The 22,522-nt window shown below is 39.9% G+C and overlaps 1 protein-coding gene across 1 annotated transcript in view; it reads left to right on the top strand.

The window, feature by feature from the left end:
• Nucleotides 1-9,300: 9,300 nt before the first annotated feature.
• Nucleotides 9,301-22,522, top strand: part of ARRB2 (arrestin beta 2) — a 530,032-nt gene continuing 516,810 nt past the window's right edge. Inside the window, exons 1-2 of the mRNA XM_044076297.1 lie at nucleotides 9,301-9,327; nucleotides 10,234-10,294. Of these exons, the coding sequence (XP_043932232.1) occupies nucleotides 9,301-9,327; nucleotides 10,234-10,294 (88 nt within the window). The remainder of the gene's footprint in view (nucleotides 9,328-10,233; nucleotides 10,295-22,522) is intronic.

The raw sequence follows: 22,522 nt of genomic DNA, 5'->3' as shown, positions 1-22,522 counted from the left end.
TCAGCATGCCTACTTCACTCCTCCTTCAAAAATGTCCAGCTTTGTCATTTTTTTTTTAACTCGCACTGTCCTTTTAGCAAACTGTGAAGTTACATTTTAGTACTTTTAATTGAATGTTTATACTACTCCCATGTATAAAAACTTTTAAGTTCTTTTTAAATATTCCTTATTTTCATATTGTGAGTAAAGACTGCCTGGAGCCTTGCGAATGTACATTGGGAACAGCGTCTTTAGGTACATCATGTTAGTGATATTTACAGCGAGTGGTTCTGAAACATAATGTTAACCTACTGTGAAACGCCTCTAGTTATGTTACTTTGCCTAGGTTGACAAGGTACTGCTGGACTTGGTGTACAAGTAGTGATATGGGTGGCGTTGACTAGTTCTGACTTTATTAAACTATCAGCATGTCTTATTTGGTCAACACTATCAATGACAAATGTTTGCTTGTGTGATAACCTTAAAAAAGTGTTCACATCTCCTGAATGCAAACAGCATTCAGGAGTAAATGCTCATAAACTAAAAGCTTCTTTGGTGGTAGTAGGTGGCTGCACCACCACTGGGAAAGGGGAGAGCCCCAGCTTAACAACAGTTCATTTTTCTGTGGAAAAATTGGCACGGGGGGGCACAAGTGATTGCACTGAGTGTCTATCACTAGTTTTTCAACATCAGATTTGACTTCAGCATCATCACATGCTTAGACCACTAAAAAGAATTTACTGAATACAAAGTTGAAGTGTAAATTGTCTGTTCCAAGATTTGTGATTGCAACTTGGGAGAGGAGTGTTAATCTGACTCTCATATCCCACAGCAAATGTCTGTAGTGTGTAGTTTTTTTCTGTGGTAATATACATCAAATGTGGCTGAGCCTGACTTCACAGAGCCTATTAATATACATTTGCCAGCATGAAATCACACTGAGCCCAGCCTAGCATGGCTTTAGGCTAGGATAATGTAATAGTTGCTGTCACCTATCTCTTATCTCCTGTTTACCATACAAAGAGGTAGAGATGATGGAATTTTATTGTAGTTGTATTTGTAGACTGGGCCTAGGCAATTCATTGTTAACCACTCTTTTTGACAGTGATGTTGAAAGCTCGACTTTGGAGAAAACACCATAACATTATTGAGGAATGGTATGCTCAAGAGCTGTCTACAGTAGGTGTCACAGTCACCAGCACTTCAATATAAAGGCATGTCAGAATTGGCTTTAAATGCCTTTTTTTTTTCTTGCAACAATTCTTTATGTGCACTTGCAAATAGTACAGTGCAGTTCAGGTGTACTGCACCATACACCCAAAGCTGTGGAACAATTCTGCTGTCTTCAGGAGTGTTTTTCCAAGGTGCATGGTTTGCAGGTATACAGAATGACAGCATTCAGCTTCACCACTTTCACATAATGTCTTGGACATTTGGCATTCCTTATATTTTGTTTGGTGGAAGTACAGCAGTCCGGAACATGACTTAAGTCTTCAAGGTTTTGGTAACTGCCTTTTAAAAGCTAAAAACCTGTGTGTTATGGGTGAGGACGACTTTCTTCATCGTTATACATGCGCCTGCTCAAAAGTTACATTTACCTGGTAGCCAGTTCTGCCAAAGTACAGGACCCCCCATTAACACTTCCCTGATGTTATTTGATAAATATATTGATATTGTTCATTAATACTGGCAGAAATGTTGGTGACATGAAGTCAGGTGGAATTATAGCTCTCAACTGTCCAGATGTTTGCCTCATATTTTTGGTGTATTCCTCATAAAATTTGTGGTTTTCTGGCAAATTACTAAGGATTGAAATCATTAAATAATGACATACATTTGAGTTTCAGACTTCATATCCTTCAGAAAAATGCACGCTAATGCAGATCTGACTACTCTAGCAACATCCTAAGTTTAGAAGAGCAATATTTAGAATCTGTTCCTATGTTTGGGCATTTATCCTCCATTATTTTAGGCTTTGTCCAGATTTTGTACACTATGAGGTTAAGAGGTATGGGTAGATGATATTCAGTGCAGACTTCTGCCTGAAGTAAATAAATAAATTTGTCTGTTGGTTACCTCTGTTTGAAAAATAAATCAAAACAAGGGCTTGTGCTTGTGATGTCTCGCTTGGTCTTGATCTTTATTTTCCATGATTCTGTCCGTCTCTCCCCACCCTACCCCCATTCTCCTGGCCTTCATGTCTTGCTGTTTTTAGTTCGTTCTCAATCATTTTCTGTCTTTTATCTCTCATTTTTTTCTTTATTTCTAATCTTGTTTACTGCTTGCATGTTTTCCCCCTCCCTGTTATTGTCTTCCTGTTTTTAACACCTTTATTGAATTATCACTTAAGGCACAGTCAAACATACATTTATATAAAAGAAAACAAATCATATTAACATGTTCATGGTTACGAATATTATACATCACATTTATTGTTGTGTTATATTATCTGAGCAACATTACATAAATTATTCAATTCCTGTCTTCACTTAAACCTCATTCCTCTGCCAAAACATTATTCTGCATGTATTGTTCCCACAATTCTGATTTTTTTCTGTGTAATTTACCACTTTCCTTTTCTAAAGATCCCACGTCCTGTTCTTTTATCAAAGTTACTATGTTTACTACTTTGAGTACAGTTGGTTTAGAGTTTGATTTCTATTTTCCAGTAATTGCACTTAATTTTCTTCTTATTGAGACGACTCCAGTACATACCAGTGTGTCATTGTGTTTCCTGTACAGTAGTTAAATGCCATCTACCTTTTTAGAGGCTGAATGATATTGATGCCGTACCTCTCAATCTCTTGGTGCAAGAAATCTGTAGAGAACCAAAAATAATAGGGAAACATAGGCCCCAAATCAGGGATATATTTTAAACATTGCTCTTAATAAACTCAGAAAATTCTAAATTAATTTTTGCATGTATTTTCTGAAGAATATAAAGACTAAAACTCAAATGTCTGTCATTATTTAGTGACTTCATTCTTCAATGATTTGCAAGAAAACTACAGTTTTAGGAGGAGCAGATAAAAATATTTGGCAAAAATCTGGTTATCCTGTGAAATTCTGGGCAGTTGAGAGGAATGGTTGATTTCCAGTTACATATTCAGTCCTGTAACATGTTGACGTCAGTTACAACAGAGTCTCTACATACTGTAAACATGTTTACATATTACTCTTGCTTTTGTTCTTGCTTGTCTTTGTATATGACAGCTCTCATCCGTTTGATGCTTGACTGATAATAAGCGCCTATTGGGTTCAATTATGTAGCCTACATTTCCAACGGACTCACATTAATGATGTTTTTACATCTTGATCCTACAAGGCTTGCAACTATTATAGCCACCCTGTCATTTTCATTATTTACTGTTGCATATTTTTAACTTTTATGCATTTATGTTCTCAGTGTTGAGAATCACTGCGGTGTGTTCTTACTATAGTTTTTCTTCCCTGGCCTATCACAGAAAATGAGCTCCACCAGTTGGATTTTTATACTTACCAGATTAACAAAATAAGCTTTTGAGACCATTCTTTTACTACTTACAGTTGGACTTGACTGATAAATGTATCAGGGTAATAGCAGAATGTGTTTGATAGAATATCTGTTTGTATGCTCTTTCTGCCACTTGAGTTAGTCTTGCACTGATCTGTTATGTACTTACTGTCAGTATTTTTTGACTGCAGCAGGGGAGTCTGCTCTTCTCTGATAAAAGATCCTTGGATCAAAAGGGCTGCAGATCAGTTCACCCACCAATTTAATGATTAAAATATTAAAACAAAGAACAGAATTAGCAGCATTATTGTTCTGTGCTAACTTCAGAAGTATGAGTATATTGAGCTATGTTACAGTGAGGAAGCTACACCACACCACACCCAACACTGCTTGTAACAGTAGAATTGTTTAGTACAAGTTGATTACGATCTTAAATGGATTTCTTCTGTAGGTGAAAATTGAAGGTAACAGCTGCATTTGTATGGTACATGCGATCTCTGCATGTTGTATCTGACTGCATGCAGCAGAGTCCTTGTCTGACTTCAGCAGAATCTGTGAATGACTGTTGTTGCAGATAGAGAACCCTGAATATATGGTGGACTTCAGCAGTCTTTGAAGTTAAAAATCACAGTACTTGGCAGAAAAGGGTAGTGGGGATCACTGTGGTGAGTAAATATTGTACCTTGCAGGAAAGTGTACAAAGAAAAGCCTGTAAGTAGTGAACTGCAGTAGATTTCTGTGTAGGGCCTCTCTTGTTTTCATGTTCATCATGTGACACCTGGGGATGGTGAAAAAGGATCACAGTCTTTTCTGGTAACACCAAAATTGGAGCAGTGATAATTCACCACATTCGGTTGTGGTTTGCATTGTGAACAGATTGGTGGTAGCTAGGAGTTAATGCAAAGAAGAAGGAGAATAAAAGAGAGTTGTGAATTTTGTTGGGGAGAGGATCTAAGGAAAATGTGTGGAGGGGTGGTCCTGTGGAGATGAAAAATGGAATAGACAAAGATATGCATCTGGAGCTTTTCTCCCTGGGCCTCCACTGAAAATTGGCTTTGTTCCAAGTGAAACTTTCCCAGTTAACAACTGTAAAATAAAAATAAATAAATAAATAGGATCACGGCTGTGATCATTCTCTTTTCCAAGCCGATTCAGACCATGAGATATGAAAGGGCAGTGATGAAAGCTAAACACGTGTGGGATTCTGTAAATAGAGAAGTGAGTTGATTCCAGAGATCCTGATGTTATCCTCACATCATACAGGAGGACATTGGTAAGCCTGCATCTGAAGCCCTGCATACTATTCTCCACTTCTGGTGGCCATAATCTAGATGGAAGCTTAAAGTGGGAGAAAGCATTCATAACAGAATTGATGGAAGGTTAATTCTACATTATGCATTTTCTCAGATTTTATTAAAAAGGTGAGGGGAATGGAAACAACTGATTCAAGGAGAGACCTAGCTTTATGTGGGTATACTAGATGAGGAAAATGGAGGAATATGATTTGAGCACAGCATGGTTTCATTTTGGGTAGCAGGTGTAATGGTAGAGTTGTAAGAAAAGGAGTCAAATGAATAAAGAATAGTGTTAAGGGGTAGTTGTATTTCACAGATGGTATGGCACATTGCTACAGAGCCACTGGCAGATTGCAAAGATGTCTCAAGATGACTGCAACCATGTGATTAAAAGTACAGGTCAAGTGGGTCAGCTGTGTAGATGGTGGCTGTAATGCTGTGGACTCGAGTATAAGATCCTCTGTTTTGAAGTTTGTTCATGTATCTGTTGGTGCATAGTTGGGCTGTGCTGAATTCAGAGATTGTGACATGGAATCTTCGTACGTGACTGTACCATGTTTCCTGAAGAGATGCCTCCTAAGCACTGATGGAAACCTCAAATGTTAACTGCTTGGCGGACAGGTTTGCATTAGCATTTGCCTGAATGTGATTGGGTCAGTTGTTTTGTGGAAAACAGCTTCAGAATGGTTTGACTCTCCACTTTGTCTTTCTGAATTATCTGGTTAGTTGCCTGTAATACTGATGAAACGTATGTATCAAACCTGCGCCACCACTTTTGTAGTGCACTGATGACTGCATTATAATTTTCTTTTGTTCAGTCCATTCTTGTCTGGTTTAAAATCATAGGGCATGCTTGTCTTTGGAAGAGATGCCCTTCATATTGCATTTGCTCAAAAGGCATAGGTGTTAAAAATTTCAAGTACATTTTTCATGTGGCACGTGTTGTTTTACATGTCCCTATTATACAACTTTCCTGGAATGCCCTGTAATGTCTAGGCACGACAAATGCTGAAATAATTCACAATAAGTGTTAGTTAATGTTAACAAATGATTTTGTAGATACTGTTAAGAAGTTTGGATTTTTTTTTTTCACTTCTAACTGTTAAGTATGCATCTCCTAACTGTTTCTTTAAAATGCTTTCCATCTGCTATGGCAGCAGAAATTTTCATCTGGCCTTGGCAAGGGGTACTGGTAAATGAACATGAGACACAGCCGTTGAATAAAGGCATTGTGCCTAGCAGTTTCATCTCTGAGGAGGTAGTGTGAGCACACTGCTTGTGTTCTATTCATCTAATTTCACCTTCTTTACATTTTTTGTGCGTCTTGCAGTGCTTCCTCATTCTATTAACCTTATTACACTTTCTCCTAATTAATCTTCCTTTAACACTAGTACACCGGGGGTTTCCCATTCACTTTGGCCCCCTTGACATTGCCTTCATGTTTGAGATAGGTCATCCAGTTCATACACCCCTGTGAGATTAAGAGAATAAATTCTTGTTTTCAGAATTGCAAGTGTTGGATTCTGTTCGAGCTTAAGGCTCTATTATATTACTCTGCCTATTTTTTCATGACGACATCTTTATAATCTTCTGACAAACGCTGCAAGTGTTAATGTACCTAATTTCATATTACCTCTAGGTCTGCAGAGCTAGTTTATGAAACCACACTTTGCTGCACATTGTCAGGTCATCAGCTTGTGCTTTGTAACGTTGCAAGTCTCCGTGCTTATTTCATTAGTTATTTTCAGCCTTAACATTTGATACATCATCTGATAAGGTTTTCTCCCCTGAACTGTTTTTACACTTCTGTAGGTTCGTATATTTTAAGTAGGTTCATATGTTTTAGGTTAGGTCATAGATGGCTTTATCTAGTGCCCTTCACAATATATAATAGTTTAATTTGTACTCTGGATGTTGACCATTTTTTTTACAAACTGCACATGTAGTGTTTCAAAAACAGCAGCAACATCACTTTCTTATTTATCACTATTTTGTGCATGTTGTATGGAAACTTTGACCTTGATACTGTTTCCCTTGTTTATTACTTCAGCACTGTGGGCCCTTTGTGTGTCTTCCTTTTGCTGCTTTACCAAGCATTGATAAAGAAAAAGGCACTTTTATAGGTTTTGTCCCTTTCAAGAGCATCTGTTTTGTTATTCAAGCATGATGTAATCCGACATCTCTTTACATCACTTTATATTGACCAGACTTTTTCATTTCTAAATGGCCAGTTCTGTTTGTGTTCTGCTTCTCTCACAGAGTTGTCTCAACTGAATATTCTAAGTATCCCTATGGGGATAGGTGATAATTTAATAAAATCTTTAGGATCAGTTGTATTGTTTTGGTACTAATAAATTGGAGAGCAAGTTATTAATCCTGCTAAACCTAGCCAAACAGGTACCATTTTGATTCTATGTAATTTACTTCAGAATTCCATGGTTTAAAAATGCAGCCTTCCACCTTCAGTTGTTTTATCAGAAACACGATTTTGCAATATTTATGTAATAATTACTTTTTCTGTAAGAGCAGCTTGCATATTTGTGTACTTTGACTTATGCCTTGTCCAGCTAATATTCCTGCAGTTTGTCCTTCCATTTATTTTTCTTATGTGCTTTAATCTAGTTTAAGGTCACAGAAACATTCCCCAAATCTCCCTTCCCCATAATATCACAGGCTGCTTTTGTTGTGAAATGTAAAAAAAAAAAAATTCACATTTACAGCCATTTGTTTGCTAGCTCTTCATGAATTTTTTGGTATTAGACCAAACGAACAATTCATTTAGATCCTCTGGATGGTTGGCAGTTTTTATCCTTAGTTTGCCTGCCTTGAGTTTATCCTATTGAACCTATATCGATTGGTTGACGAAAAATACAGAACTCTGGTGCTCTGTGGAAGTTTTAAACATTTTGGCTACAAATACAAAAAGCCCCAAGCCCCCCCCCCGATTTCAGAAGGGTCCGAGGAATAAATGTAAAAAAATATATAGTGATTGGCAGTTGAAAGTGCAGTGGCAAAATTGAGTAATGTCATTTGTATGTACTTTAAGATAGCAGTATTGCTAAGAATTCCCTTTACTCTGAGATGCAGCAGCCTTGGGGTTAGTATGTATAGATTCCCTTGCAAAAATGCTTGTAAACTATCTGCCTTTTTTTTGACAGTCTATAGAAGGTGCAACACTCGTGTTGATGGAAGTTTCTTAATTTTATTTATTAAAAGTAAGCCCTGTTGACTTATCCTATGTTTCTGTATCATCCTGTACTGCTCTGGTCATTCTTGGCTTAAAGCTTCTGGATGCTTGTTTGAAAAGCTCTTATGACATGTATGTGGAAGGGTAGAATCTAGTGACTAATTGTAGCTAGGATAGTGGAAACACACCCTTGCATTTTGCGTTGTCACAACCACAACTTCATACTTCACAAGGAACATTGTGCACTTGTTTAACATGTTTGTAATCTGCATGTGCATGGGTGAGCCCTAAGTTCCGGAAGTGCGCTGTTTTCAACAGATGTTCTCTGAACTGAAACCAGTGCCTAATGCTGAGTCCTCAACAATTTAGAAATGCATGTGACAGATGCATCTCCGTGGAGGTTTCGATGTGATAGTGAGAAATTGTAGTTCAAGCATTTTTTTTTTTACTCGCTTACAGGGAAGGAAGATTTGTGTAACAGTGCATGGTTGACACTATACACTGTGCACTTTTATTTCCTCGCTGTATGACAAGACTACGGAAGGATTTTTCTTTATTTGCTTTAAATTCAGCAGGTTTTGGTGTTTTAAATGCCCATTGATTGTGTGGGGTGCTGTGAACAGAGTTGTGTTTTACAGGTGTTGATACTCCTGCTACTCTTTGAGAAGGACATCTAAACAAGTGAGGAACCTTTGTAGACTTGCACACAAATAAGGACTTTTGTGGTATTTTCATACTCCATTTATGAACTTTGGAAAGGAGCTAACACCTACTTATATATACATATATACTTATATACATACAGAAAATAGAAATAACAATGTGTATATTAGAATAACTTTAATTACAGGTAATTAAGGGGAACCTTGCTTATATTCTAACAAGGAATGTTGAAACCATGTTTCAGCCATCTTCAAAATCTATTCCGTCTCTCATGCACTCTTATGGCAGCCCTGATTCCTTTACCTGCCTCTTTTATGCTCCTTAACCTGTTTCTTAACTCATGTTTCCACACCTTTCTGTTGTGTACATCTTTCACTACCATTAACCACTTGTGTGTTAAACATCTTTCTGTTCTACTAACCTGTGTTACCTGTGCCTTTTTTATATCTTGCAAGGTCCCTCATGCTAACTGCATCTATGCCTCATAATATGGATACCAGATTTTGATAAAGAGTATATGTAACAGGTATTTAATGGCCTGTTCCATGTTTTACTTGGTTACATTAATGTACTTGGACTGCTATGGTGACTAATGTTGTTCTTGTATGTAATATTTTTTTGAGGATTTTTGTTTCTTAGATTAATTTACTGAGTTTGCCGTGATTTATAATGCTAATCTTTTAATGACGGACTTGCTTAGTTCAGTGCAGGTAGTGTACTATACGTTAACATGAAAGACTTACTTAAGTGCAATCAGATATGGTCATTTATATTAACTACTAGCTGTTAAGGTTTTGTTTGCCTCATTGTGTCTATATATTTTAAAAATCCAGTGTTAATGTACATTTGCCTTTTTGGTCTGGGTCGTTCATGAAAAGGGTTCCTGAACCAGTGTGTTTGCCTGTTTAACAAATGTAAAATAAAATAAATTAGAAAACAAGCTGATTTTCCCCTTGTAAACAAAAGTAGCTATTAAAAGGCTGTAAAGTTAACCGGTGCAGGTCTTGAGAGTGAATGGCTTTATATGTGGCAGTAATTATTTGACTTTAAAGATTGCTCTTTTTCTTGAGTCTTTCCTAGCGCTACACAAGTTATATATTGAATCCTTTCATCAGTTCCATTCAGATCCATGTTCCACAAATATCTTACACTGCTCAAAGCAAGACTTTGTAGGCCCTCTCATGTAATCTTGTTCACCTGTGAGTGACCTGCTTTTTGACTAACTTTTACCATTCTCAGAATTTAATATTTATCCCCTGCCCTCTTTTTTTTTCAGAATCTATCACAAAGTTATGTTTTATTCTTTTTTTGCAATACATACTACCAGATGTTGCAGCTTGTTGCTTATAAGTTGCAAACCAGCTTGCACTAGCTGGAGTGTAATATGTACCTCCTTTGTGTTACTGAACTGTAATTGTCACAAAGCTTGTGTGTGAACATGCTGCCACTGCTTTAATGATGTTACAGATATTACATTTTCATTAACCTTTTCCTCTGGCCTGGGTGATGGCTGAAAATTGTTATTAGCCCAGTCCAGCTTGTTTGGTTAACTAAAATGATCAAATGAATGTTTTTTATCCTAGTCTTAACAGTGCTATTTTTTTTTTTGCCTGTAGCTAACTGTGTACCTTGGGAAACGAGATTTTGTGGATCATCTTGACCACGTGGATCCCGTTGGTGAGTAACCAGAGCTAATGTACAAGGAATTCTGTCTTGCTTCTTGTCCTTTTTTCATCTCTGTGTAATTTCATGGAACTCTGAAGCTAAAGAGAAATGTTAGTGATAAGAGCAACTACTTTTAACCAAATTCTCTGTAATCATGGCTTCACAGCTGTCTGGTGTATGCACACTTATCAGGTCTTTTGCTGCTAGTATTATGGATATTGCTGTTAGAAGTGCCTGTGCTTTTATCTGCACTGTTTTTAATGGCACATCCAGTTACCTGTGCCCCCAAACACAAAACATTTTCTTTCTTTTGGCTTCCACATATGATGCACTGTCAACTCCATCTCCTTATTCCCTTTTTCAGATGATAATTAGAATATCAGTCTGGCATGAAAGCATCAGTGGGTTCTATCCCAGTAGGTGTTTGGAGGTGCCACCTTTCAGACATGACATTTATCCAAGTCCTTTCTGCCTGCCTTGGTACTAGTTTACATTGGTGTTTAAAGAATGCACGCCAACTGTCTGAGGAACGGGGCTTGCATATGTGTGTATATTTACTACAAATTACTGAATTGTACAAATAAGTTGTAAAAAATGAAACATATTGTGTGATTAATTATTCTAGCAAATGTTATATTATTACTTTCCATATTAATGAACGCTTTTTTCACTTCTCTGTACTACATTTTCTTGTTTAACTTTGCAAAACGTTTTTGTAATCAAAATCAAATATGTACCCGTTTTATCATTGACTGTATTCTGTTGCACCTATTAAAAAGAAGTTATGTACTTACCATAACGTTCCATGTTTGTAGTCCATCTTGCCTACATTATTGCTGGATGGGTTCGGAGCCAATGCTAAAGCTCAAGAGCTTTTACTGGCTCAGGGCTAGCCCCTATCCCATGGTACCTCACGGCAATTCCCCAGATCTTGTTTGCAAGAAAGTAAAAAGGTACATAATAGTCAGCAACTGTCAATAACTATGCCCATACAAACAGAATACTCTGTATTACTATCCATGCCAGGTGGACGGACAACTACAACCAGGTTAGACAGCATAATTGAAGTCCACCAGTTCCTCCAGAAAACAGGAAGGGGGATGGAGGGTGGGACGCAAGAATGTAGTCAAGATGGACTACAAACATGGAACGTTATGGTAAGTACATAACTTCTTTATGTTATGTAGTCCTATCTCGCCGTAATTCTTGCTGGATGGGAACAGTGTGCCTAGCACCTTTATCCCGGGTGGCTCAAGCGAAGAGACTCTTCAGCACAGTGAACCCAAAGGATGACCTGTTCCGGGAGGCCAAATCCAATTTGTAATAAGTGACAAAGGTATGTGGTCTTGCCCAAGTAGCTGCTGCACAAATGGTATCAATTGGGAGTTTAGATCTAAAGGCATAAGAAGTAGATACTGCTCTGGTTGAATGGCCTTTTACTTTGGCTGGTAATTGTTTGCCAGCAGCTTTGTAAGCAAAGGAAATACAGTCTGAAGCCATTTAGACAAGGTGACCTTAGAAACAGGCAATCCTTTATTTTTATCAGAAAGGGAAACAAATAGTTGGTCTGATTTTCAAAATTCTTTAGTCCTGTGCAGGTAAAACCTGAGAATTCTGTGAACATCATTTTTTTGTAGTCTTTATTCTGATTTATTAGTATGATTTGGGAGGAAAACTGGTAGTTCGATAGTTGTGTTGAGATTATGCTCTGAACATACCTTAGGAAGAAAGGAAGGATTAGTTCTAAGTGAGACTCTATCCTTATGGAAAACAATGTAAGGAGGTCGAATAGTGAGGGCTTGCGATTCAGAAACTCTCCTAGTATACGTTATAGTCACTAAGAATAATGTCTGCCAAGACCAGAATTTCAGATCCGATGAAGAAGAGGGTTCAAAGGGTGGAGAAATTAAAGATGCAAGAACTAGGTTTAGATTCCAGGGCTCCGGTGGTTGCCTGATTGGAGGTCTGAGAAGGACTCCTTTCAAAAAAGTTTTGCATAACTTAACTTAACATCGATAATTAGAGATGACAGCTAACTGAACTCTAATAGTAGCAGATGCAGCTCCTTCATGAAAAATAGATGCCAGGAAGGCCAGGATCTGTCTAAGGATTTGAAGGATGTCAGAAAAGGAGACATCCTCAGAGGGGGATCTAGGGGACCCTTCTGACTCAGCTAAATCAGTGTCTGACGTGACAGACTCGGGTGAGTCAATGTGCTTCCTCTTACAAAGTCTGTTCCGAGGAAGCTCTCCAGTGGGATAATCTGGGGAGGTCTCAGAGGAGGGGGACACCTCCAGTGGGGGCTGCTTGAGTCTCTAGTTCCCTACGCTGAGGGGGTGGCGGGGTAGAAGAGGTTGCTACTGGTGGGACATCGGGTCCAAAGGCAGGACTTTGGCACTGGACAAAACCTTCTCTATTGCTTCAAAGGCCTTGCCACCCCATTCCGAAGATGACCTCCGTTCCGAGGAGATGGAAGGTCAGCTCCGAGCAGGAGGGACAGGTTCCGAAGCAGATGTGGGAACCAAGCTCAGTCGAGCCGAAGCATTGAAAGGGAGGGCCAGTTCTGAAGAAAAGCCATGGTGACTATCCCTCTCAGAGTCGACTCGAGAGCGTCGGCTCCCAGATCCCTTGGCTCCAGACTGCACCTCTGAGGATAGAGTTATCTATTCTGAGGAAGCAGGAAGAATTATCGGAACCAAAGGATCCAACACAGAAGAACCCGAAGTGTTTGGGTCTGAGAGCGAAACAGTCAGAGGAGGAGCAGTAGTCTGTAAATGGGACGACTCCAAAGCCTTTGGGTCCAGAAGAGCTAACTTTTTTGACCAGAGCTGGGTCACAGAGCAGCCTCTTCACCACCCGATGTCCTCATCTGAAAGTGTCCTGGAGGAACGGGTGGAGCAGAAGGAGATCTCCTCCTCTCTAAAATAGGAGACCTCAACGTCTGTGAAACAAGGTCGATAGTTGGTGAGTGTCTCTATGCTGAAGGTTGCCTCAGCACTGAAGAAACCGACGGCACCAAGACAGAAGCAGAATCGGAGCCAGAACTCCTTGGCTCCGTCACTTTAGACTTTTTAGACCGCTCCGATGCTGGAACCAAAGATTTTCTCTTTACAGTTTTGAGAGCTGTCTGAACAAGTTCCAGGTGTTCCTGGAAGGGAACTAGTCATAAGACCCCTGTCTATTAATTTACGTTTCCTTTCATTAAGAACCCTAGTACTGAAGGCATGGCAAAAGGTACAGGGTTCTTGTAATGAGCCTCTCCCAGGCAGTACACACAGCATGTGTGACTGTCAGTCAATGACATTATTTGTGAACACTTGTCACATTTCTTGAACCCCAAAGCGTGGTGTTCCTTATGTTCTCTATCTTTCTCTTTGGACATGCTGACAAGAAAACAAGGCTAACAACAATTTTAATAACAATAACACTAACTGTAACCAACAGCAAAGTTATGAAGAGGAGAAAAGGTTTTTTTTTTTTTTTTTTTTAAGGAAGAAGGACTAGCACTCTGGGAGGAAAGGCCCTCTAATTTAAACGGGCAACTACGGTCCTCTAAAATGGGCCGTACAATCCTAAAAAGTGGAATAGGGGATCAGTCACTCAACAACAATCACACAGGTAATAACAACTATTAAAGGTAGAAAGTGAAGAAAAAAGGACGAGAAATAATAAGATTTATCAAAAATCTTCTACTTGGCCAACGAGCCAGTAAGGAGACAACCTCGAAGCTTTCGCAGCAAACGAGATCTGGGGAATTGCAGTGAGGTACCATGGAATAGGGGTTAGCCTCGAGCCAGTAAAAGCTCTCAAGCTTTAGTATGGGCCGAATCGTAGCTGAGAATCTGCTCCAAACCCATCCAGCAAGAATTACGGCGAGATAGGATTACATAACATTAACTGTTTTGTGGTCAATTGGTTGCTTTACAAATGCTTAGGATTTTAACACATCCTGAAGCCTGGAAGCAAGATGCTGAGCTCTATACAGAATTCTTTCTCAAAGACTGACCAAATGTGACTTAATTTTTTTTATGTTGTTATACCTCCAGCATATGTTATAGAACTTCATTTCTCAGTTTATGTAGTACGAGTCACAAAGTTGTTCATTTTTGTAGTCCTCAAGCATGCCAAAAGGACAGTAATCCGACAGGAATGACCCTTAGGTGAAGTGGAGCGAAGGCAAAGATTTCAATTGGGGGCCCCCTGTTGCATTTCTCCCATGGTGCTCTATCCTCCATTTTGGTGGTAGTTATAAACATTGTAATGTAAGTGCACCATATCGTACTTTGGAGATAAAAGGAGTACTCCTTTCTTGTAAGAAAACCAAGTATTCTCTTTACTGAGATTTATTGTGTCCTTGGAGTTTGTGTGTTTAATATGTCAATGGTGGTTTAGACACCATATCGGAAGGTTGCCGGGTGGGTACAGATTTCACAAAAATTTGTATTTTACTCCTTTGCCTCATGTCTTGTTGATTTAATAGGAGTGTACCCCAACAACACTGTTAACTTAAGTATACTAACAGTAAAGTTGCTCTGGCTCAGCGTACATGTTAAGGTATGTTCAGAAAATTATATTTTCTATTCAGATCTCCCACTGTGCAATAATAGTTAATGTGAGCAGCAAAGGGCAGTTGGAAATGTGTTCATTAAGAATGCAGAGAGGCAAGTATGGCATAGCTGGCAACATATTTTCGGCAGTTCCCCAAAACACATTAGACCACAAAATAAAATAGATGCTTATGCCCAAAGTTGTATAGCGGTAGGTGCAGTACATTAATTTTGTAAGCTTAACTTCAAAAAGAAACATTTGAGTTGATTCTAACTCAATTGAATTACAGCTTTGATGGAGTAACAGGCCTGTTCAGCATATGAATGTGTACAATAAATCAAAAACATCAACTGTCTAACATAAAGCTCAAAGCTTTTAACCTCAGACTGTTAAATGACATGTGCTGTTAAAAGTTGAGGTGCTATCACCTTGTATCATGCAGTTGTTCATGATTCCTCACTGACTCAGTGGCATTTGGGATTATCTGCCAAAGTGGGTAACCCAGTACTGGCCAACTTTCAAAAGCTCAGACTCCCCTCCGTTTCACTTCCTGTGACAGCTGATTGGCTGAGCATATCCTGAGAGGAAAGCCTACAACTGTCTCAGGAAGTGAATGTTCAGTCTTTGCCATCCAAAGAATAAAGTTCTCTGACTCTTCATTTGTGGCATCTAGTGCTGATGTCTCTGGCTTACTTAACATGGTAAGTCCCATACAGGGACCTCTTTCCTTTCATTTTATTACTAGATTTATTATTTTTCTATTTTAGTTTATTTCAAAATATTTTTGTTTTTGTCAGTGTTTATAGTAATTTCTGTAGAAATTTCTGCTTGTAGCAGTGTTTATTTGGCTTCGGTCTTTGATAAATATTTGTTTTTCCTATTTCTGAGGAAACTTTCAGTATTTCTCTCAGAAGTATAGTGTGTGTGTGTGTGTGTGTGTGTGTGTGTGTGTGTGTGTGTGTGTGTGTGTTGTTAGACACTACAGGCCTGTCTTTACTGTTCTGCTTTATTTTTATTTTTTGACAGGAAAATGTTGCAAAACTTGGATTTGTCAACATTTATACATTTACTGTATGTATGATTTTCCTCTGTGTGTTTTTAACACCGGATCACAATTTTACTGCAAATGAAGTTTTCGTTTTGTACTCTCAACATGGTAAATCTTTTCCGGCATGGTTGTGGCTAACTCAAGTAGGGCCTTATCCTCTTTGATCTGATGGCATATTGGAAAGGGGTGGACTGTAGAAGCATTCTAGAAGCATTAAAATGATCCTCTGTTCATACCATTACAGAGCACGCCAAATTATTCCTTTTCATGGTCCAGAGCAGGATTTGCTAGGACTGTTCTCCAGAGGCTCCTGGATCCCTTATCATTCCTTCTCCCAGTAACATTTGGAATCTACTCACATGCCACTAAGGGCAGTGAGAATGATGAACATAGTACAGTTGTGGAAATCCTACTTACATTTAACAGTAGATGTTCAAATTCCTCACTACCTCAGTGGTAGCACCCACCTGCCATCCCCCAGATTGTGTATAGTTGTGCTGGGTTTCAACCTATTTGATTCAATTGTTGCAGTTGTTTTTTATATGGTATTGTGATTGGCTGTGAATTTACTCTTGCTAGATGATTCTAACTACAAGTACTTTCCTGTCCTTTTTTGCAGAAGTGAAAAAGTCTGAGCAGTCCTTGCAACAGCCGTAGGCTTCCCTCTCAGGATATGCTCAGCCAATTAGCTGTCACAGGAAGAGAGAGGGTGGCAAGTCTGAACTTTTGAAAGTTAGCCAGTACTGGGTTACCTTGGCAGATGACCCAAAATGCCACAAAGACAGTGACAAATTCAAAAAATCTACTGTTACAATTAAGTGGGACTTGCAGAACTGTACCCTGTTTTTCAGTTTGTAAAGCAACAAAAGCATGTTTGGAAATATAAACACAACATTGAGAACCTTTAGGCATTGTTATCAGAAGAACAAAAAGTATAGTAAATATTTAGGGAAGAAAATGAGAGAATATTTGTGTGTATACCTGCCTGTTCTACAGACAGTTGGTCCAGTGATGTAATCCATCTTTACACTGTAGGTCAGCCAGTTTGATGATGCATTTGTGTGATCCCTCTGAGTGTGTTTAGCTGTACTAAGGCCAGACGTAACCATCTTGTTAAACATCATTTCCATGTGCAGTAATAACTTAACTGCTCCCAGTTAGGTAAGGTAAAGATACAGTGAAAGAATATGCCTCAGTTAAGCTGCTACTGGAAGACAAGGATAAGCATGTAGGCAGTTATGCGACTTAAGTAAAATGTTAGGCTTGTTCTAAGCAAACATACAGCAGATGGTTTCAGCAGAATGCAGGCCAGCTAAATACAGTGTTTCTGGAAAGCAGCAGCAGTGTATCAGAAAAAGAAGAGAAGGTTTTACTGATATCTTCCAAATAAACTAATGATTATGGGCAAAATAACAGTTAAAATACACAAGATAGCTGAAATGAAATGTGTAAGAAAGGTCAAGACAGCATGAAATACTATCTTTCAGCACCCGTGCCAGTAAGTCAAACATGGGACTCCCAAGTTACTCAGACCAGGGGGAAGGGAGGGAGCCATGTTAGCACCTCCCATGATAGCAGTACAGTGGGTGGATGATCCTTCATGGAAAAGGTCAGGCAGGCTTGCATTGCTGAAGCAGTATGAGTGTCCCTGTGTTGGGGAGATGAACATGTGTTGGACCATGCATGTTTGTGCCAGATGTGTCTGCAAGTTATCTGGTGGGGGTGGGGGATGGCTGATCCATCTGATGTACAGACTGGCCTGCTCCCTCCTTCTTGACTTTCAACTCACATGTGGGGTGAAGGTTGAGGAGCCTCAAGGGAATGAGTGGACCTCTGGTCCATCTCCTGCTGTGGCAGGAGGTCTGTCATTTATTCTGATGTGGGTGGTAGTAATGAGCCCCTAAGGCAAGCCAGCCTGGTGGTCTAGTGGGATAATGCCCAGACTGCAACGCAGGTGATTAGAGATGTTCATCGTGTTTCACTGTTGCAGTCATTACACTTGGGTTATCCTGCTGGCAGGCTACCCGCAGTCGGCCAGAGTTCCAAAGTCTAGGTCCGGCGTCAGCTGCTATCGCCTCTTCCCTGACGTCAGTGTGCCAGGGGTATAAAAGATGCAACCGACGCCATTTTCTCCAGTCTTTCTTGCCGCGCGGTGCCCGAAGCAAAAGCAGATGCTGCCACGTCATGTTCTTCATTCCACATTGCAGTCCTAACCCAATAATAGTCCCAAGGTCCCGCGTCATCTAAGTGCGTAGTCTGACCAGTGACGTGTCGCGCATGAAATGCGCATGGACGCCCGTCAGTCTATAAATTGCCGGTGATTCAGCAGCGCCAGATCGGCAGCCGTTGGTTTTGAGCAGAAGCAGTGCTCTGAAATTTTCTGAATTCTCAGTTTTTCACAAGAAATTAAAGTTGCCGTTGGGGAAGTTTTTTCTTTTTTCTTTTTCTGCCCGGATGGATGATGTTGTGGTATGAAAAAGTTCTTTTCTTGTGAAACAGGGAAACAGATTTAACATATAAGATACCTCATACCTTGTTTGGGGCCTGGCCTGAGCACGACGTTGTTGGATGCTTATTCTTGTTGATGTCGATTTAAACTAAAGAAAAAAGAGAAGGGAGCAGGTTAGTTTGGGGAAGTTAGGGAAGGGTTAAAATGTAAATATGGTCGTGCTCCTCACCGGCCATAAAAAGCGGCAGGACACAAAGCAGCAAGCAAAGCCTTGGAAGGAAGGAAGAACATGTCGGTTTCGATGAAGGCCAAGGCTCCAGCGGAGAGGTTCTGCCAGAGTTTCTTTCTTTTCTGAGTCTCAGGGACTTTACTGTGGATGTGATGTGTCCTCTCAGGAGGGAGGTAGGCCAGGGGGGGGGGGCTCTCAGGTGGTTGTTCTTCCCTCTAAGGTGGGTTAGAGCCTCCCCCCCTTCTGTTTCCAAGGCTTCTTTGAGAGGCCAGGTTTAACTTACTTCAGGGGGGTTTCTCCAGCTCTTCAGGATCTTTGCCTTCCTCCTGATTCTGAGATTCTGATGTGGATGATTCTACTCCTTCAACTTCTCCTCCTGAGGATTTTCTCTTCAGAGACTCTTCATTCCATGAGGGATTTTTTAATGGAAGATTTCTGAGATCTCTGAAGGGAGGAAGCTTTTTTTGTTTTTTGTTTGCTTAGGCCTATTAGGGCCTCCTGTCCTCCTGTGGAGGATGTGGTGGATGTTGCTTCAGAGAACCCTGAACCCCCCCCTCCTGCCCCAGTTAAACCAGATAGGTATTATATAGGATAGGTAGCTCATAAGTATCTAAGCTCTTCTTAGGGCCTAGGGGAGGAAGAGGAAGAGGTTCAGCCAGGGGGTGTAGGTGTTAAGGCTTCTGTTGTGTTAACCCTGTTCTCCTGAGGCAAGGGCAAGGGGATAGATGGGATGGGGAAAGTACTTCTTCCACTTTAGCCATGAAGGCATTGAATTGTTTTGGCTCTAAAGTATCAAAATATAAAATAAAATTATCTCCTTTGAAGTCTAGTCTAAGGTGATGCTCTCAAGGAAGGTAGTGAGTGTAAAGAGTTGCAGGATTTAGTTCATGTGTCTGAACAGGTGGTAGGTACAAAACTGTACTTTTGCAAGTGCCGGTCAGCCGACTCCTGAGATTTTCGAAATCGAGTTTCAGAACCGAAGTCTTCAGTAAAGCTAAGTACCCCGTTGGGGAAACTTTTTCTTGCTCCAGACCGATGTCAGTAAAAGTTAACAATTGTATTTCTTGTGGGAAGCAAATACCTCATAAGGGCTTTCACTCTTACTGTATTCCTTGCCTAGGCCCTGACTACGACGTTACTAGTTGTCAGTTTTGTGCTAGATTTAACAAACGCACTATTAAGCGTCGGTTTGATTTTGCTTTACATTACTTTGGCCGAAGGTTTAACTACATAATGCCGTCAGAACAACCGACGACCGGAATTCATAAAAATCGCAAAGACAAAGAAAAGGACAGGCATCCGAGGTCCAAAACCGACAATGAAGCCTCTTCTAGGCCAGTCGCCGGTTCTCAGTGAGGTACTTTCGCAGCCCCTGACACCTGCTACCTCAGGGCCACAGGCTGTATCCGACTCCCACATGGAGACACCTAGGCCTCTGGAAACTCAAGGTATTGGGCCTGCGTAAACTATTTCCTCAGATGGGTCTGGAGCCGCTGAGCAGGCATCGGCTTCTGAGGGTGTTTTCAGACCTTCACAGCTTACTATTAAGTCCACTGCAGCAGCCAAGGCAAAGTCAAAAACACCATTAAAGACAAGGAAACAAGTACAGCATTCTCCTGGACAGTCATCCATGCCAAAGAAACAGATGCTTAAAATGGCCGAAGACCTAATTACTTTGATCAGGGGTTCCCATCCCCCTCCTGATAAAAGGCCTAGGCAAGACACTGACTAGGATTCCTCTAACCAGGTTTCTATTTCCTCTGATTCCTCTTCAGATCAAGGATATTCTCTCCCTCCGTATGAGGACTCTGATGCAGAAGAAATCTATACCTTCAGCCTCTGCACCTGAGGATTATTCTTTTGGGGAAACCCTGCACAACATGAGGGAGCATTTCCATTGGGAGAGCCAGGATTACTCAGAATCCAAGAAAAGGCACAGAGACTTTCTTTTATTGCCTCAGCACAGGCCCCTGGCTATCACTCCTGTGCTTGATATTGTTGATGCTTGATATTGTTGATGTTTTCTCTGAATCCAGTCTGTCTCCTGATTCTTTACCCACTGCAACAGTCAAGCCAGACAGGTACTACAGGGTCCCTGACTCTTATAAATTTCTTTACAAAAACCCTGCTGCGGACCCAGAAACAATTTCTCAGGGTCCCAAAGGGGTTAAGGCTTCCACTGCTAAAAATCCTGTCCCCTCTGATAGGGATTCCAGAGCTCTGGATAGATGGGGGAAAAAAGTTTAAACTTCTGCTACTTCAGCTGTAAGGGCTTTAAACTGCCAGTTTCACATGCTTAAATATCAACAGTACCTCATGTCCTTGTTAAAACAGAAAATGTTTACAAACTCAAAGTCCTGACATTAAGGGAATGCAGGATTTATTGCATGCAGCTGAACATGTGGGAAAACATACTCTTCAGTGTGGTTTTGATTCATTAGAGGCTTCTTGTAGAGCCGCAGTTATAGGCTCTGTCATTTGAAGGCATGCTTGGTTGAAAGAACAAAGTTTACCTGAACATGTTAAAGTAAAATTATTGGATGCTCCACTACAGCATGATACTTTGTTTGGTGTTAAGGCAGAAGAGGTGTTAAAGAAAATGGAGGATAAAGCAAAATCAATGCAGACAGTAAAGGATTTCTTACAGGTTCAACCACCTAGGTTTAGCAGAAACTGGCCTTCATAAAATTGGTCCTTTCCGGTGTCAGACAGGCCACAAAGAGGCAGATACAGATGCCAAGAGGCAGATCCCAGCCCCAAGGCTCCTACAGACCTAAACACTGGGGTGCTTCAGCCCCCAAATGAGGAGAAGACAAATCACAACCTTATAGGGGGAAACAGTCCCAATGACTTCCCTCTACAAATGCCAAGCACTTACCTTTTGGCAGCACCCCTATGGGGAAAGCTAGCACCTTTCTCACAAAAGTGGCACATAATTACCCAAGACAAATGGGTACTGAATATTGTTTCTCAGGGTTATAGGTTCCACTTTCACACCCTTGCAAAATCAAAAGGTATGCCGGACCTGCCACAAAACCAATGGGCAGAGGCACAAAAACAAATTGCTGCTCTCATGGACATGGGAGCTATTCAAAGAGTACCACAGCAAGAACAGGGACAAGGATTTTACTCAAGACTTTTCCTAGTACCCAGAAAGGACAAAGCCTGGAGACCAATACTGGACTTGTCAATCCTAAATACTTTCCTGGATGTTCCAAAATTCAAAATCCAAAACAGAACAGGACCCCAACAGTAGCCAGCAGAAAAATATGTTAATCCCCCAAAAAAACACTTTCTTTTAACGTAAAGTCAATTTAATGAAAATTTTTCTCACGTTTTCGTCACTTTGAGTAAAGTAACTTCTTCAGACACACAGACGAACAGTAGTTACACAGTTTCTACAGCATTAAACCATGTAACATGAAGTCATGTGACTAATAGCAGCAATGAATTAAAGGTGCAGAGCACAATAATTCAATCACTATTAAAGTAAATCTTAAAACTTACATATTACCTCAAATAAGTGTGTATGCAATCAGTATACAATATACATTATATTACTGTCATTAGTAAAAAGTTAAAAATACACTATCGTGTAAGATCTTTTAATTTAAGCAAACATGAAATATTACAATTCTCATTCAAACCAGGCAAGCAGAAAGCATTAAGTGCTAACTGCCATTCTAGTTCTCGTACCTCTAATAGTACTGAATATGGGCCACCTCTAATGTCAGGAAGTACCTGGTCAGTAGCTTGGAACGTGAAACTATTTTATACCAGATTTTTAGATGACATCTGTTTGATTTTTAAAGGAAATGAATCACAAGCTAAACAAATGATAGATTACTTTAACTCTACTACACCATTTTTTAAATTTACTTACACTTTTCATACTACTAGTATTGACTATTTGGACGTGAATATAAAAAAAGATATAGTAAATAGGAGATATGTTTCCAAAATTTA

This window comes from Protopterus annectens, chromosome 7.part0 (assembly GCF_019279795.1).
Source record: "Protopterus annectens isolate FY-2018-M chromosome 7.part0, PAN1.0, whole genome shotgun sequence".
Taxonomy (NCBI): Eukaryota; Metazoa; Chordata; order Ceratodontiformes; family Protopteridae; genus Protopterus; species Protopterus annectens.
Note: the sequence above shows the minus strand (reverse complement) of the source record. Positions and strands in the feature narration are given on the sequence as shown.